This window comes from Cucurbita pepo, chromosome 10, assembly GCF_057944985.1.
Source record: "Cucurbita pepo subsp. pepo isolate OVF chromosome 10, ASM5794498v1, whole genome shotgun sequence".
In the NCBI taxonomy this organism is placed as follows: Eukaryota; Viridiplantae; Streptophyta; class Magnoliopsida; order Cucurbitales; family Cucurbitaceae; genus Cucurbita; species Cucurbita pepo.
The window spans coordinates 248870-266351 of record NC_141807.1 but is presented as its reverse complement, the minus strand read 5'-3'; the positions used below and the strand labels follow the sequence as shown (position 1 = coordinate 266351).

Genomic DNA, 17482 nt, shown 5'->3' with positions numbered 1-17482 from the left:
AACTATAAATGTACTTTTCCATATAACCAAATTGATAAGTTTTGAAAATTAAATAAAAACAAAAAATAGGGTTTATTTGTTTTATGGACTTCTAACGTAAATAACTGTTTGAATTTGTGTTTAATATGTATTTGAAATATTTATAATATATTTCAAGTCAGTAAATAAACGATCAATTATATTTAAAAATAAAATTGAAAAGTTTAAAGAAATTTTATTTTCTTTATTTAGAGATTAAAAAAATTGTATGGGATATATGTATTTGAAAGGATCAAACTGAGAATGGATCCAATTTGCCGTGCTCATTAAAGTCGTGTTTTTAATTAAAACCTTAACATTACTATTAATTAATTAAACTTAAATCGTCTCTCAACCAATAAAAACTTGCATGGTGACGTCAGTAAAGCTATGCAAAATTGAAATAATCAAGTCAAATTCCATTTTTTTTTTTTTTTTTTTTAATAGGCGGTAATAGAGTATTGTTATTTATTGATGGAGAACACGAGATGATTAAGTATTACAGTAATTTACAAAGTTGTCAATCAAATTATAGTTGGGCCATCTGTCCTAATAATTGGGCTTCATCAGGCAAGGAACCCGGCCCAAATAAGGAAGACGATGATATTTAGTTTTTATAACCGTTTACAATTTAAATCTTAAAATAATACTTCTATCTAGACTCATCTTGAAATTATTTCTGGAAAGTACATGAGTGAGGACAAAATAATGTGATCACATCAAACAAAAATACGATCATTAAATGTCGAATGGAGAATTGAATTATTAATTAAAAAGTGTAAAATCGAGGTCCACGTGTTTTTTTATATATATATATATATATAAATATAAAAAGGTGAGGACATAAGGCATGGACAGTAATTATTAAAAAAATAAAATCTCGAAACCCACCTGGATTTGCTTCTTAAATGGAGGACCAGCTGGTCTTCTATTTTGTCCAATGGACCATATCTGACCAACTACACTCTACCTCCGTCTCTTCTACTAACTACATGTTTTTTTAAAAAATATAATAATATTCCTCACAATCATTTATCTAAACAAATTTTATATTTTATCATCCCTTAATTACTCAAATTAACATTTTTTAAAATAAATTGATAAATTAAATAAAATACGATCATAATTCTAAATTTATTACTACAAGATTCTACGAGAATATACTTGGATGAGACATGTTTAAATAAGTAAAGTTTTTATATATTAAAAAAAGAAAAATAATAATTAAATAGATAGAATAATGATGAAGAAGTTGATAAATGTAAGAAGAGACATGAATATGATGAGCACTTATTTTAATGCATAATAAAGGGGTTGGACAATTAATGTCTATTTTCCTGTAAGGCAATGATTGTGTGCAAATCAAATCCCCAATTTTTTTAGCCTCACAACAAATGCCATTTATCCATCTAATTTTAATATATTGTTTTTAATATAAAGTTGATATATTGAGATATAAGATTTAAATATAAGAGGAGAGGGCAATGATGGAAATATAGCACTATTAAGCAATAATTAAAACGAAGAAAATAATGCAATATATGAAGATACTCCACCGCAAACTATAGGATAAAAAAAAAAAAAGTTATAATTAAGAAGTATAATATAATATAACATATGGGTTGAAATTGAATTAATACGTGTGGATGTAAGGAAGAAATGTCTAGAATTTAAGTGACACACATAACTTGGGAGAAACTTGCTCTAAGTGGAATTTTATTTGTCAATCTATAATAATGGGATGGGAACCAATATTAATAAATATTTTAATTTTATTTTCGATTTAGTTATCACGAAATATTAAAATCCATTAAAAAAAAAAAAAAAATCGTCTGAATATATAAACAGAGGTTGGGAAGGGGTAATTAAACAAAATACTGACTATAATTACGAGGGCTTACAGAAAATTAAGTGATTAATAGATTGATTAAGCCGTTGATTGGAAGTTAGGAAGCGGAGTGATCCGTGGGTTCGTCGGGGGCATGTCGTTGGTGCTTCTTCAGTGGAGCCATGGCGGATTTCTTACGCTTCTTCTTCTCGTAAGCAATCCCTCTGGCCTTGGCCTGCGAGTCTCTCACTTCCCTTAAATAGAGCCTGACGGCTCGGGTGCCGAAGGGGTTGGTCTCGGGGTGGCCGCCGTTCTCCTCGAAGGCGGCGCGGAGGCGGCCGATGAGAGCATCGAGGCTGCCCCAGGCCTGGCGGAGGGGGCATGGGCAGGGGGCAGGAGGTTGTGGGTGTCCGAAGAAGGGGCAGCAGGAGGTGTGGACTTTGGTCTTACCGAACTGGTCCAGGTAGCGGAGGAACTCGAGAATATGAGCGCCGCTGCAGCGGGATAGTGTGAGTGGAGGGCGGTGGTTCTTTAGGTACTGCCCGAACGTGTTCCAGTCACGTCGCTTCTGTGACTCGTACCTGCGTCACGTACGGTTACAACTGGAACATTTTCATGCTTCGAGTTGAAATACCAGAACATAATGAGAAAAATAAGAAGATTGTTTAATCGAAGTACCTGCTGAGTGCAGGTGGCGGTGGGGATGGTGGTGCAGGCTCCAAGAGAGGATAGTGGAGGTGGTGGTGGTTGTCGGAGGTGGAGGTGGTGGTAGTAGAGGCGGAGGTATAACTGTTGACGGCGGAGGCGGATTCCATAGCCAACATGATCGATCTCTGAGTAGCGAGTCAATAATAACTGTGAAGACGCGGAGAGCGGTTAAGGGCAGCCATATTTGAGAAGAAGTAATTAAGTTAGGAAGTGGAGGAGGTGAAGAATATATAAAGAACAAATAAGGGAGGGAAGTTGGAGAGGAGAGAGAGAGAGAGAGAGAGAGAGAGAGAGAGAGAGAGAGTAGGGGACAGGAAGGGCCTATGGAAACACAGCCACGTCAAGTAAGCAAGCGATGACACTTTGAATATCGCTTCGAAACGTCATTTCCGTTTCCTTTTTTTCTTTCTTTCTTTCTTTTCCGTAAAAATAGATCTCTAAATTATAAAAAATTAATCTAAATCTTTCTATTTTGTTATTGTTATTTCATTGATGAGATATTGTAAGAGGAATTCCAGAAAAGGCAAGCAGAAGAAGCAGACGGGAAAGAGGCGTTGGAGATGGAGAAATTATCAATTAAAGCACCATTGTTTCGGCGGTGAGATTGAAGAAGGAAACCAAAATTTGGGGTGCCGTGGGGATGTGGTAGTGGATGTGACTACTAAGCTTTCCGTGATAGATGGATGCGATGGGAATGGCTCCAAAATTTCGCGTAAAATCCCCAATAACAGGTCAAATCACTTCAATTTCTAACTCACTTTTCTGTTCATTTCGTGTTTCCAAATCAACCAACACAATTTCCCCTCTAATTTTCATTTCCCACGCCCTAATTTTTGTTTCAATCAACGTGAACGAATGATAATGCATGTGATATTCTCATTCTGTGATGCGTGGAAGAAGTAGTAGTAATCATAGTCCTTGAAGAACAATTGGTGTCTGTAAAGGGAAAGGATGAAGATGAATTGAGTAAGAACTTGGAACACATGCAATGTAGTCGCACATATTTATTATGTTGACACTCAGGGGGGGGTACTATATAGTACACCAGATATTGGTCTTTTCGTCGGCAACAGCCTCAGAAATGACCAAATCATGTGCACCCAATCCAATATGAGCTTGTTCAAAAAAATGTTGGTTGTAAGGAGGTGGGGGGATGGGCGTAGAACTAGAAAGAAACAGAAAAGGGTGGTGGAGTGCAGACTTCTCTCTCTCTTTTTCTTAATTGTTTATGGCAGAATGGCTGGTTTTTGTCTGCCTCTTCCGTAGTTTGGCGCCCAAGATGGGGTAAATACAGGCAATGTTAGGTCTTTTCCGTATGTCAAATCTTCCAGTCCTTTCACATTCCCCTTTTCCTCACTGCTTTAGATTTCATCAATCATCCAAATCCACCCCCCCCCCCCCCCCCCCTCTCCTCATTTATTGGATCGCTCAATTTTCTTTCTTTTTTTTCAAAATTTGCTTCGTTTTATGATCTTTCGGGTTAGACAGTGTTCATCTTTTCAAGAAAAGATGTGTCTTCTATACTTGTTTAGAGGTTATTTTAATTTGTTTCCTGAATGAGTGACTTTATTTTTAGAACACTTGAAGGTGTGAAGATCATCTATCTTGATTTTGTGATTTCAAATCATCCTTTGGAAACATTCCTTTAATAGAAACTAGAAACCTGTTTATTATTCTTCCAAACATGCCAATCTTACTTACAAACTCAGAAATCAAGGCTAACCTGAGAAAACATTCCATTCAATAAGAGAATTTGATCCCAATTTAACATTCGATTTACATAACTATGTAATAAAACTATCTTCCTCCTTCTGACAGTTTGCCTGCTTCGGAGGAGCTTGTCATTAAGAGAGGAGGAGGAAGGATGGCAGAGGACAAAAATGTAGTTCGCTTTAAGACCTGATTGGGTTTAGAGCAAAGCTTTCCCATTAAGAGAAAAAAAAAAAAGGCCAGCAGCACCCATGGCACTTGACCTGATGAATGTATTTTGCCAGCATGCTAGCTCTAGCTGCTTACCGAGTTAGTAAACCAAAGCTAATTGATTTCCATTTGTCCTGTAACTTTCACTTTTTGTTCAGAAGGTTGGCCAAGTTTCGAAGATCCTCAAATGCATGCATTGTATCAGCATCCAACCCTCCTGCAAACTGTGGCCGGGAAAAGGCAAAACACAATCAGCAACAATCTCTTTTTGTTTTCCTGAACAAAAATGATTAATTAATCGCTACCTGATGAATTCTGAACGCAAATCTTACTCCTTGAAGAAGCATGTAATCCATTGCGGGATCTTTCTCTGATGAAGCCTTTGACTGAAGTTCCATAGCCACTCTCTTCATGTACATCTTTGCCAACTTCACCGAACCCAACTTTATCTACAACATAAGAGTTCAATTTTGGTTGTTTTTAAGAATTATCCAACTTCTGTGTTCTTGAACCCATCGTTCAAATAGACTATGGTTGTTATTAATAAATGATCTACCAATAACATGACATCTTCTTCTTTTCTTACAGACTTATGAAGATATTTCATGAAGTTTTACCTTGCTTATGATCCCGTTGTCGAGCATCCAATCTGTGGGAATTTGGAATTCTTTGCAATGCCTCATCAATGATTCTCTCATCCGGAGAAGATTGTAAATACTACGTTCCATTCTGATTGGCATTAACACGTTGTTTAGCATAATTGAGGTCAAGGAAAACAACCAAATTCAGATATGGGAAGCTTTAGGTCCTTACTTTTCTGATAAAGAAACCATTTTTTTCAGAGCAATGTCACAAGGCAATCTGGGATCATCTTTGTAGCCTGAGATTTCACATTCCAATTTCTTTAGATCTCTGTACCCAAAGGCTGCTTCTCGCAATGTGTCCGCCTTTCTCTCTGGCCAATCGAAGTGCTTCAGAACTGCCCTTTCGTCCACCTTCCACAATATTACAGCATGCATTCTTTCAAATTCTTCCTATAATGTTTTGTTTAAATCAAGTGTACCAAAGTTAAGAGAGAATACCAGAAAGCAAAGTTCATCATCAAGCCACTTCACGAATGCCACAACATCTTCAATGTTCAAGTAAACCGCATTGTTGACCTCTCTTATCAGTGAATTTACAAACTCTCCCTGGGTCTCAATATCTGCCTTTATCTGCACAAGTATGAAACGTTATTTACGGCAAGCACCAAATGAGAAGAATGGAAGATGAATTATATGAGTGAGAACTTACGGCAAGCAAATGAGATGATCGATTCTCAATCTCTCCAATCATGCTGCTCCGGACATTTGAAACATCTGGAACATTGCATATGGCTCCATGGGATGAATCTCTTCTTGAATCTCTTTTCATAAGTGAATGGTAGAATTCAACAACTTGTGGAGCTCGTTGCACCATCCCCGTGGCGCTCCTCACAGCGAACTTTGGAAGAGGAGGGGGCGGAGGAGGAGGTGGCAGAGGTGGTGGGACTTGAGCTGTGTTTTCATCTTTGGGTTCATTAGAAATTGAGCAAGAAGGCCTCGGAGGGGGATTGGGTACACGCAAGGCTCGTTTCTCCACATCTAAGGAGGCAAAACTCCTGTTAGTCTGAGAGGAAAGAGGATCTGCTTCTTTATCCATCTCTTTTGCACATATAAACCCATCAGATTGCCTCCTCTTGTTTGGCTCCAATTCTTCGCCCCAGCACTTGGCTCCACTAATGGAGTGTCTTCTTCTGGGGCTTCTTCCTTCCTCTGTATCAACCCAATTTTTCTCTACAGGAATGTTATCTGAGCAATCTAAATTAGACAATTCCTCATCAGTAATAGGCCATTTCTTCAACTTTTTAATTAGATTTATTCTCTTTGCACTGTTGCAATCCACCATGTGCTCCTTCTGGCTGGATAATGAACCAACAGCTTCACTTGTCCTGTCAATTGTCTGAGGGCTGGATGGGCTGTTAGAACTGGCGGAGGGGCAGGAATTGCGAAGCTCGTTCCTTAAACAGGAATTGACCCACCTAAGGTATGCAAGCTCCTCAACCTCGTTTAATCTGCTCATCTGCAGACCTTCCACTTGCTTGCACAAATCTTCATTTGTTTGTCTCAGCAAAGATGCCTCTGCTTTGATTTTTGCCACACCTTCACTCTAGTAGTAACAAAACAAACACACAAGCATAAGCATGTTGGGTAGTGGTATATAGTGAAACACAAAGATCCTAACAAATGACCAAGTGTTACCTCGGAACTTTTTGCTACACAAGCCAGCTCGGATTCCACAGAAGAAAGCCTGCAAGCGAGATTCCTCTTCTGAAGCTGGAGTTCCTTGTTCAAGCGTCTCAACTCAACAACTTCCACTTCTATGTTTAGAGGTGCGGTCTGGGACTCTTCTTGCTTCTCAGAAATTGAGGATGAAGCTACCAATTGCTGGGACAGGGATCTTCTATCTTCTTCCAATAGATTCAGTTTCTGAGTAAGAGCGTCTAATTCGGCTTTCTTTTCCTCGAGTTCCCTTTCCAGTTCATAATTTCTAGTATTCCGCTTAAGTTCTGTAAGTTCATTCTGAAGTTCGAATTCCCTGTGCTTAGATTCGTTGAGCAAAGTTCTGAGTTGATCGAGCTCGACGAACAAGTCCCGAGAAGACTGTCTGCGGTGGGTCTGATAAGAGTGTGGATGAACTTGAGCAGGATTTGGAGAGCAGGGTGAATCCCCAATGAGCGAACGCTTGATGCGAGACTGGGAAGGAGGGAGCTTGTCCTTGTGATTTGCGAAATCCGAAGTAGCAAGTGGAGGTGGCTTCTTGGGTTGGAGAGTGGTTTTAGTTCTCTTGTCGGTGGAGAAACCTTTGACAATGTTAGAACCCCAGGAAGAAGCAGCCCTGAATTTGGAAGCATTCCCAGTAGTTCCTTTGGCATTGTGATTTAGAGACTTGGGATTGGGATTGGGATTGTGATTCTGATCAGCAAACCTAGATGGTTTCCCCCCTCTGCTTTCAGATGGGTTATCCTCCTTCATTCTATATTATATATATGAAGCTTGAACAAAAAAAAAAAAAAGCACACACAGAGAGTGATCCCTCCCTGTGGAGAAACAGCCAACAAAAGCAAGAGTTCACGACAAGTTCGTCAGCTGCATTGTCGAAAAAACGAACATGAAATGTGGAAGAAGGAGCGGGGCTTGTTTTGTTTTGTTTTGTTTTGTTTGAAAAGAAGGTTCGGACAGTGAAGTGGAGAAGAAGAGAAGTGTGTGTGAGTAATGGGAAGCTCCAAGTCCGAGGAACATAGCAGGGGAGGAGAAAGGTGGGGGAGGTTTTGGCTTTATGGGGTTTTAGTATTTTGAAATTTTGAAATTTGAATTTTGAGGACTTACTATGTATGGAGAGAGGGCGGAAAGGCAACGGTCGTATTGCGTCTCTTTTGGTTTGTGCGTATGTAGGTTAGAATGAGGGGTAAAAATTAAAATTGAAAGTTGTAGGATAAGGTAAATGTGGGGTCCACTTCCAAGTACCCTACTTTTGACTTCCAAATCATCATCTTCACTTCCTTACAGGTATGGATTTTTCAGATCCCATAAACAAAACACAATTTCACAGCTTTATGTATTATCATCGTGCTTAAGCAATCACCCACCTGTATACTTGCTTTCTAACTCCAGTCTCATCTTCTTCGCTCTTGACGCTTACAAATAACTCAAAAATGGCACTCATCATCTTGCGGTTGCTATTATTAGTTTGTTCTTCATTTCTTTCATTAATTCCACATTGTGAAACTTTCTTTCTTTCTGAGTATTACTAAGCTCTTCAATGGTTACGAGGTATTAACTTCATCTGTGGCCTTCCCTTGTCACGCAGTAATTATAGGAAACATCGCATTTGCCACATGAATTTCAAGCCATATAGTTGTGAGATAAAGGAGGATGTCTGTGTGCACAAATTGCCCTTCTTTCTCACTTCTTCCCTTTCCCATCATCTCAGACTCCATTACTTAAACCAACTAGTCAGCTATACTGAGGTGAGATTAGTAGTGTTTGGAATAACTCAATGGAAAAATCATTATGTTTACCACATTAAAATTTGTTAATTATTCTACATTGAGTATGAGATTAATAATTGTTCCAAAGCTCAGCATAAGCTACTCTCTTAAGATTTGGTATAATATCAAACAGTGAAGCCTGAAAATTCTAAAGAATCAAGTAAAATAATCATACGTATCACATCCAGGAATCTCAGTACAAAAATGATCAGAATCGTGAGTTATAACTCCTACCGTCAAATATTTGGGGAAAATCAACAGCTCCAATTAACAAAAACAGTAAACAACCCCCGGGGTGAAGACTGTCGTTCAACACTAGCAAACATCGTTCACCTCCTTTTCAAAAGCAGCAAGGCTTCTCTAAGCAACAGATTGAACAGCTCTATCGAAGTTCTCTTCAGCAGCCGAGATGCGTTTAACAAGCAAGTGGTCGGGATGCGAAAGTTTCAATTGGCTGAAAATTTGTGGCAAATATGTTAACAATAGAGTCTAATCCAACTTGTGGGTGGATTCAAGTGCTCAAGTACCGTTTAGCTATACAGATAAATTCACCACAGCTTATTTTCAGGAAAACATTAAATATGAAGATGGGAGACAGGACTAGGACAAAATAAATTTCTGAATACCCAAGATATTATTAAATGAGCATAACAAGACCTACGGTACAATAGAAGAATTTCAAATATCGTACTCCGATACTCAAACTCTTCATTAAATCCCCTTCAAATATTTTTAGAAAATCGGTTCAGTTTCTTCAAAGTGTTATAGAAAATGTTTCACTTTAAATAACCTCCTAGAACTTAGGTGATCATAGTATTGCCATTCACTTTCTTAAAACTACCTTCACCACAATTCCCACAAAGATGCAGACTATAGAAAAGCATTGCAACCAAACAACCAAAACATAAAAAATAGAACGAAGAAAGAAAAAGATTTCTGGCGATGGATCCCCACCCATTACCTGAGAAAACGAGAAGTTGGTTTGCCAAGGTGAAGACTGCATACAACTAGATTGGCCATAGTTTCTGGATCTTTTGCATCCTGTGAACAACAACAAAGAAACATCTTATCTACAACTAGAAATTTATAAAATATATTTGCATCGACCGTGGAACTGAATATTTCCAATCTGTCTTACAGTTTGATCACATTGGAAATTCATTTAAGACAACTAAGTAACAAAGATGTTGGGTCTAGGTTTTTTTTGGTCACTAGTTTGTGCCAATAATCTTGATCCCCTCTGATAAGTAGCTTCGGTTATACAATATAAGTAATTAAATGCGTGGTTATCCAAATCTACCTTGTTCAATGCTTCAAGAAGAAGTGTCTCGGCCTCATCAAAGTTTCCCATATGCATGCAGCAGACGGCCCTTCCATTCAAAATCAAGCTTGTCATGGGATACTTTTCAGAGAAATCCTGGAAGATAAGATATGCTTCTTGTATCTTGGAACCACCCTGGTCAAGCAAAAAATTACAGAATAATGAGACTACCTCCAAAGAGTCTATTCCTTCAGATAATGGAAATATAAGCTACAAACCACAGCCAGATTTATCCAAGCATTTGCAAGTTGTGTTAATGTGTGATCCTCATCAGTCTGTTGCATGACTCTCAGCTGTCTCTCAGCATAATCTGACCTGTGCATCTTAAGAAATATTTGAACATTCAGAGCATGCCTGCATGGAAAAACAATATCGGGCTTGAGCTAATTCCAGTATACACTTCCAGTCTCACAAGGATCTCCCCTGAAACAACTACTTGCATCTACATTAGGCACAAAAAATAAAAAAATATGCAGTCGTTTCTTTTAGTCTCTAAATGTTAATAAGTTCCATATACATCTCCTTACATCCAATTTTGATTCAAATAAATCTCTACATTGAAATCATTACATAAATGATGGTGTGACAAGTTGATTGAGCTACCAAGTGTTGATTTCACACATCGTGCAACAAGGTAGCAGGTAAGGATGAAATAAGGTAGACAATCTATGTACATGTACCCCCCAAAAAGAAAAGAAGAGAAAAAAAAAAAAAAACCAACCTATATTACAGCAACTAACAATTGAAACTATTACAGTTGAAAGAAATAAGTATTGGTAAAGCATTCAAAATGAGACTTACAATTCCATGGTTCCTCCAGCATTTGTGTGTTTCAGGGCTTCATTAAAGTCTTGCTCATGCATGAATATGATTCCTGCAATTAGCCTCAAGGTAGGATTGTTTGCAATGGCTAGATCTGATAACCATTCCTGTAGACTTGCGATGGTTGATTCCTGCGATGTTCAAAGAATTCATCAGTAAAGAAACTTTGATTACTCTGCTCTCGTGAATAAGAAAAATGTCTTCATTTTTTTCTGAATGTCATTTATCGTCCAGCAAATGGGGTAAAATCTGATGTAAGTTGGTTTGAACTGCATCAAACATCACTAGCCAATAAAATGGAGTTACCAACTCTGAATATCCAGTAGACCCCTCTTTAGATTTTTAGAACTCCATTCCACAGATCAGTGTCAAATATGGTTTAAATTTATAAAGCGCAGTAACATGGATTTCAAATGCGTGAACCAATAATATAACTAAAATTCTATGAATTCCAAACAGAATTTATCATATTCGAAATGAACATAATCGGCTAAAAGGGGCTCTAGATCCACGGATGAAACCTTGCTACTAGGATCGGACAGATAAAGAGCGAGCAATTTGACGGCTTGGAGAGACGTCGGGGCGGATGAGTCGATCTCGCTGATGGCTAGCTGAAAGAGTACGCAAAAGTTTCAAATCAAATTCAAATCAAGCATCAATAGACTTTCGAACCACTCTAACGTGCAGGAACAGACCTGATAGCTGCCAAGGGCAATGTAAGAGCGGAAAACAATAGAATCCCTCTCGATTGCGTCATCGGGTGAGAGATTGGAGAGATTACTGTTGTTAATGGCTGCCTGATACGCTCCCAAATAGAAATTATTTCTCAGATTGAACAAATGATCTGGTGCTGCCATGGTTTCCTTGTCGTCCAAGCTCCTTCTTCTATATCTGAATCTAGCAGAGTCGGAGAAATAAAAGAGAAAGAAAACCGACGAAGCAACTGAACGCTCAACAAAATTTGGGCTTTTCGGGTTTGTTCATTTTTTATATTACTTTTAAATTTTGAAGACGCATTAAGATTTTTCTCAAAAATAATATTTAAATTTTGTTATTAATATCCTTAAAATTTTAAAAAATAAAATAAAATAAAATAACCTTTTGTTAGAAATAAAACAATTTTTAAAACACAATATTAATAATAATTATATATAAATAAAAAACTGCGTAATATTGGGGAATTAAAACTGGGTATGGACTTGGACCGGTGGGCCGACATCGTCGTGTTCGGCCCTTTTTTGTGTTTTTTTTTTGGCAAAGAGCAAATTTGAAGGAAAAGATTATGCTCCAATTTCTAAAACCCTAGCTTCCTCTCCCCCACTCTCGCTCGACGCTCATTTCACTTCTTCTTGCTTCACTTCTTACTGAAACAAACCCTAGGTCGCATCTCAGTTGAGGGATTCCAAATTCTGGCACAATGTCGATGTCTAAAAGTTCGAAGATGCTCCAGTATATTAATTACCGGATGAGGGTCACCATCCAAGATGGTCGCCAATTGGTTGGCAAGTTCATGGCCTTCGATCGGCACATGAACCTCGTCCTCGGCGACTGCGAGGAGTTCCGTAAGCTTCCTCCAGCTAAGGGTAAAAAGACTAATGAGGAACGCGACGAGCGTCGCACCCTTGGGCTTGTTCTTCTTCGCGGCGAGGAGGTCATTTCCATGACTGTTGAGGGTCCACCACCTGCTGAAGAGTCCCGTGCTAAGGCCGTCAATGCTGCGGCTATGGCTGGGCCTGGTATTGGTCGTGCCGCTGGGAGGGGTATCCCGACTGCTCCTCTTGTTCAGGCTCAGCCTGGTCTTGCTGGGCCAGTTCGTGGAGTGGGTGGACCAGCTCCGGGGATGATGCAGCCTCAAATCTCTCGCCCGCCAGTACCACAGCTGTCCGCTCCGCCCATGACATATCCAGCTGCCCCCGTTATCCGTCCACCTGGTCAGATGCCGATGTTTCCAGGACAAGCTCCACCTCCGGTTGGGAGAGGAATGCCTCCGCCGGGGCCTCCGCCACAGTTCTCTGCAGCAAGACCAGGGGGAGCTCCGCCACAGCCATTCCCAGTTCCTCCTCAATTTGCTCAGAGACCCATGGGACCTCCACCAACCGGGCAGGTGATGAGGGGACCGCCACCCCCACCCAGACCTGGAATGCCTGCGCCCCCGCCTCGACCGGGGATGCCTCCTCCACCCGGTGGGGCAGTTCCTATTTACGGACCACCTCGTCCTGGCATGCCGCCTCCACCCGCCCCACAAAATCAGCAGCAAAATCAACAGCAATAGTGTTGGTATGTCTCTTTATCGAATTCGAAATTTGGTAGTTTGCCCTTATTGTGTCCAGTTCTTCGTTTAAGCTATTACTGCAAAACATGCGATCATTGAAGTCAAGTATAACGGTCTCTGGTTAATTCAAGAACACTCTATTTAGAATGGATCGCATTTGAATATTTTTCCAATTCCAATAAATTTGACTAAATTCAAGAACACATCTTGGTACCCGTACTTTCCCATTGAAATAACAAGTTAGTTCATGAACTTTATTATGGAATAACTATTATAAATACATTTCGTCCTTAACGGCTTATCAATTTATACAAGTAAAAAACAGAAGAAAACTTACCGTGGCTGAAATTGGTGAATAGGATAGTTTCTTCAATACTCTCTCACACGTTGTTCTCTCTGTCCGTGAAGAAAATTTTGTCCAGTTCTTTTTCTTCTTTGGATACTCAAGGGAAGGATGACATTTATTAAATCACTTGGAATGGGAAATATCCTAAAAAAAGTTAAGTTTTAGATTTGGGAGCTTAGCCATGCTTGCTTAAACACCAAGGACAAGCTTCAGTATATATATCTCCTGGTACTAGTTTATCTCCCAGCTGGTTTGTTATGTGCAAAAAGGGTCCAGAATCTCACAGCCATCTTTTCATCTGTTGTGCCTTTGCCAGATCCATTTGGGATTACATAACACAGATTTTTGGTTTCCTTCAAATATCACTCTCCTTGGGCACCCGTTCAAGAAAGAAAAAAAGACTCTTTGGTTTAATTTCGTTCGGGCTTTTTTTTTCCGTACTTGTAGCTGGATAGGAGTTTGCAGATTTTCTCCGATATTAATTAGGGATTTGAATCTTTTGCATCATCTGTTTCTTTTTTAGTTCTCTCATTGTTTAAATTGGTTTCCCGATATGTTATTATGGTTTAAATTCTCTTACAACCCACTGGAAAAGTTTTTTTTTTTTTTTTTTTTTTTTTTTTTGATCCTTTGGATTGGTTTCTCCTTGTAATTTCATTTGATCAATGAAATGTTTGTTTCCTAGATTTAACATAGTTATCACAAAAGTTCAGTAAGAGTTTCTGCCATGCCTAAGTTTGTCCCTTTCTTGTCTTTTTTGTGCTCAGGAGTTACGACACTGTTGATTAATGGTTCTCTTGCACCTCAATAGTTCCTCAAGGCAGGTTCTTTAATTGCTCGTTGCTTAGGATACACTTGCTTTTCTGGTTCCATTAAAACTAGTGATATTTTTAATCATGGCCAAAGTGAGTCTGTAGGAAAAGATTAACATTCTTGACGGTTTTTTCCTTCCAAATTCTTTGACCGGTCCTTCAATAGGAACCAATCTCTTTTTGTGGACCTAAATTAAATATTTATTTAATGAGATACCTATATTAGGATTAAATGGTTTGACTGAATGTTCCTATAAACTAAGGGCGTGACTTACTATTTGGCAAGTTACGAGTAATGTACTATCCTTTCCTAATAGAAGTTTGTGATGGTGTTATTATCCTGTTTCATATTGCTCGAATGTTTCCTCCTAGAGGATGCTTATTTCCCAACTTCCTTGTTCATAGATAGCCATTGGTATTGATGAGTTGAAAGATTTCCAGGAATCAAAAGAGGATGTTTCTGTGGAGATCTTGTTTCTCTTTCTTTTTTTCTTTTTTTTTTCTTTCGTTTTTTTTTTTCCTGCAATCAGTTTTCTTTTAATATTTTCCCCTAATGACTTCCTCAATTGAGTCATTGACTCAAATTTTATTATGATCCTAAATTGTGGCCATCTCGATCTTTATATGGTTTTATTAATAGATTAGATGGACGAGGCACTAATCATTGAGTATTCTTTTTTGATGCCTTGATGGCATTTTGAATTGTATAAATTATTTTAAGATTTAGCGGCCTCTGTCTCATTGACCGGCTTTAGTCTAAAAAATGTTTGTTTCTCCATTTTCTCTGTCTCTAACAACTCTGTTGGTAAAATATGCCCCGTTTACAAGATCTGAATTCTTAATAGGTATAGTGAGATGGTGAAGGCTGTTACAATCTGAGTTGTTATCACCTGATTCAAACTAAGATGATATTCTGCAGGACTTTGGGAATTTTTTGGTCATCTTAAGTTTATGAACTTTATATCTTACAAACTTCTTACAACCATTGTAGACCATTCTATCGTTCTCATGCAATCTTAAAATCCTGCTGTCTATCATTTCTCAATAACTTTGTCGTTATTTGTTGCAGACATATTCATGTGATGATATGTGGAGGCCTTCATTGGATATTATCTTGTGTTGTTTCGACCTGAGTTCACTTGCCAGGGGCTACAGCTTGGTTCATCTCCCTGGGTGCAATCTCTCTTTGAATTTGTGTTGATGCTGTTGTAGGATTCGACAATGTAGTGTTATTAGCAAACTGTGTCCTGATTTTGCAATTTAACCATCAGATATACTTCGAGTGCAGGATTTTAATGTGAATTATCAATTCCTGATCGACATGTTTCTAGGTAGATTCGCTTGTCCCCTTTACTTTTTAATGTGTTCGGCATTATATAGTGATTACTTAAGGACCTAAAGTCTGAATAGTACGAACTGAAGGTTCTGTATTTTGGGACCTCTCTTCTGTTAAAAGGAGATAATCTATATATTTTTGTGCGTGCATGAGTTGTTTTTTTTTTTTTTTCTTTTTTTTTTTTCCTTTAAACAAATGTAATGAAAATTGAAGGATTGTAAAATGGTATGAAGAAGCAACTTCTTTCCAATTAGCATGAATGTCGAAGGACCGCCACTTCCTCAAAGGCTCTTTGACTCTTGATGAGTCTAAACTATCTAAATAACAATGGTAGTTGCTCAATCCTAAGTTTTCTTCCTTTGTCAGGGAGACAATTTCCATAAATAAGAACCACACAATGCTTCACCTTTTGGGGGGCATATCCCAACTAAGATCTAAGTTTTAAAAAGGCCAAGTTCTCACAGATCTAGATGGTACACTGTTTTGTCACTGTCTTTTGCTCTATGCCACCATGATGGAGATCTATAAACAAGGCAGGATTCTTCTAGTGGACTGTATGATCTCTTTTGTATGTGTTGGATTTTAGTCTACACTCTCTTAATTGCGGTCTGCTTAAAGGAAATACAAACCTTGCAGGCTGCATCAGTTAAAAGAAGAACTATGCTGCAAGGCCTCACCACCCACCCCAAGTCATCTAAAATGACAAATTCTCAAGTGTCGATATAATTGGAGAAGGGAACTCTCTGCCAACCTGCATCACAAAGGGAGTCTACGAAATGTTACTTCTACGGCAAGGTGATTGCAGAAATCAAAGACCAAACGGAAAGGAATAAATGATATTATTTTCTGAAGATTTTAAATGAACTTGAATAGCTTTCTTTACTGAAAAATATGTAAGGAGTCATAAATATTACCCAGCTTCAACATATGGAGGAGGGGAAACCAAAGTGTTAGAATGAAAAATGCTTTTGATGGCATTCATTTCTCAGATGGCGTGATTGTTTGTATGTCTCTCTTTGTTGTGACATTATAATTTGTATGTTCCTTGTAGATTTTTGGCTGAAACTTTATCATAATTGAAGGAAAAATGATTGATCCAAAGTATCCTTTGGTTAGTTGGCATTGTATGTATTTACAGATGTGACAAAGTACATGTATTTGTCGAATGATTGGTGTATAATGTTATTTCAGAATTATATTTACCATTTTTAGAAACAAATCTCTTTAACCATGTTAGGATTGGAGACATAAATGTCAATGCTCAGCGGATCACAAAAACCTTCTTCATAAGCTTTTGAAATAGATGAGAATTCTCACTCTGTTTTGCCAAGTTGTAAGAGACAGTATCTTTTATCTTTTGAATCTTTTGACAAGGGAATGCCATTTTCATATGTTGTTTGCTATTTCACGATAAATTATTCAAGGAGATTGAAACAATATAGCTTACGATCAACGGTTTTACAAAGCTAGAAGTAGGAGAGTTAGAAACCAACTCAACAAGTCAATACAAAAATAATTTGGTGAATAAAACACAAATTGTTATCTTAAAAGTTGGTGGTTCGATTCTCCACCTATGTAGTTGTTGAACTCAAAAGAAAAAATAAACGAGCTAACCTTTTTTTATCATGACATGAATGAGTACTCATCCTTGGCACTTTTCTTTTAGTGGGCAACACAAGTTGTTTGCTACCCATGGGGTAAGGCTATAAATGAATATCTAAGAGGAAGCGATGTAAATGATTGTGGAATCAGGCTCCTTTAGACACTGTGAAGACTACCTAAAATAATTATCCCTCAAAATTGCTATGTTTTTTTATGTGCTTTAGAGATGGTCAGCTACGCATATGATGTGCTCTGGTTGGGCCTACCACTTTGACAAACAAAAGTGTCCTTTCATGCCCTATGCATCAGTAACACTTATACAAGCTCATAACAAATGGATTATGGAATCCCATGCCTAATTGAGACTGTAAATTTATCTTCATCATAGGTCAATTCTATCCGTGCCAAAAATTCTTAAAACTACATCA

At 38.2% G+C, this 17482-nt stretch overlaps 4 protein-coding genes and 1 long non-coding RNA gene across 9 annotated transcripts; 2 read left to right on the top strand and 3 right to left on the bottom strand.

Moving 5' to 3' along the window:
- Positions 1-1706: 1706 nt before the first annotated feature.
- Positions 1707-2670, bottom strand: LOC111804111 (protein LIGHT-DEPENDENT SHORT HYPOCOTYLS 4). The gene is made up of 2 exons (XM_023688807.2): positions 2525-2670; positions 1707-2427 (listed from the first exon to the last, which is right to left on the bottom strand). The coding sequence occupies exons 1-2, from the start codon at positions 2668-2670 to the stop codon at positions 1965-1967; spliced, it is 609 nt and encodes a 202-aa protein (XP_023544575.1). The 3' UTR covers positions 1707-1964.
- Positions 2671-2730: 60 nt separating this feature from the next.
- On the top strand, positions 2731-6335 carry LOC111804112 (uncharacterized). Of its 3 annotated transcripts, XR_002816464.2 has the most exons (4): positions 2731-2898; positions 3052-3285; positions 4373-4947; positions 5063-6335. It is a non-coding gene; the product is annotated as an uncharacterized LOC111804112 (long non-coding RNA). The 3 variants fall into 3 exon arrangements; XR_015422633.1 differs by having other exon boundaries at positions 2731-3285; positions 4373-4887; XR_015422632.1 differs by having other exon boundaries at positions 2731-3285.
- On the bottom strand, positions 4571-7527 carry LOC111804108 (protein CHUP1, chloroplastic). The gene is made up of 7 exons (XM_023688802.2): positions 6754-7527; positions 5768-6661; positions 5557-5688; positions 5288-5469; positions 5092-5203; positions 4780-4923; positions 4571-4698 (listed from the first exon to the last, which is right to left on the bottom strand). The coding sequence occupies exons 1-7, from the start codon at positions 7525-7527 to the stop codon at positions 4618-4620; spliced, it is 2319 nt and encodes a 772-aa protein (XP_023544570.1). The 3' UTR covers positions 4571-4617.
- A 1149-nt stretch (positions 7528-8676) lies between these two features.
- Positions 8677-11658, bottom strand: LOC111804109 (coatomer subunit epsilon-2-like). Its single transcript, XM_023688805.2, has 7 exons — positions 11382-11658; positions 11208-11297; positions 10666-10817; positions 10083-10218; positions 9844-9999; positions 9505-9584; positions 8677-8997 (listed from the first exon to the last, which is right to left on the bottom strand). The coding sequence occupies exons 1-7, from the start codon at positions 11541-11543 to the stop codon at positions 8904-8906; spliced, it is 870 nt and encodes a 289-aa protein (XP_023544573.1). The 5' UTR covers positions 11544-11658; the 3' UTR covers positions 8677-8903.
- A 297-nt stretch (positions 11659-11955) lies between these two features.
- LOC111804110 (uncharacterized) lies at positions 11956-15601 on the top strand. 3 transcript variants are annotated; one of them, XR_002816463.2, is made up of 3 exons: positions 11956-12963; positions 14072-14124; positions 15186-15601. XR_002816463.2 is itself a non-coding variant. In XM_023688806.2 (2 exons), exon 1 carries the CDS (start codon positions 12104-12106, stop codon positions 12956-12958), a length of 855 nt encoding a protein of 284 aa, XP_023544574.1. In that variant the 5' UTR covers positions 11956-12103; the 3' UTR covers positions 12959-12963; positions 15186-15601. The 3 variants fall into 3 exon arrangements, 1 of the variants encoding a protein (XP_023544574.1); XR_002816462.2 differs by having other exon boundaries at positions 14072-14128; XM_023688806.2 differs by lacking the exon at positions 14072-14124.
- The last annotated feature ends 1881 nt before the right edge of the window (positions 15602-17482 follow it).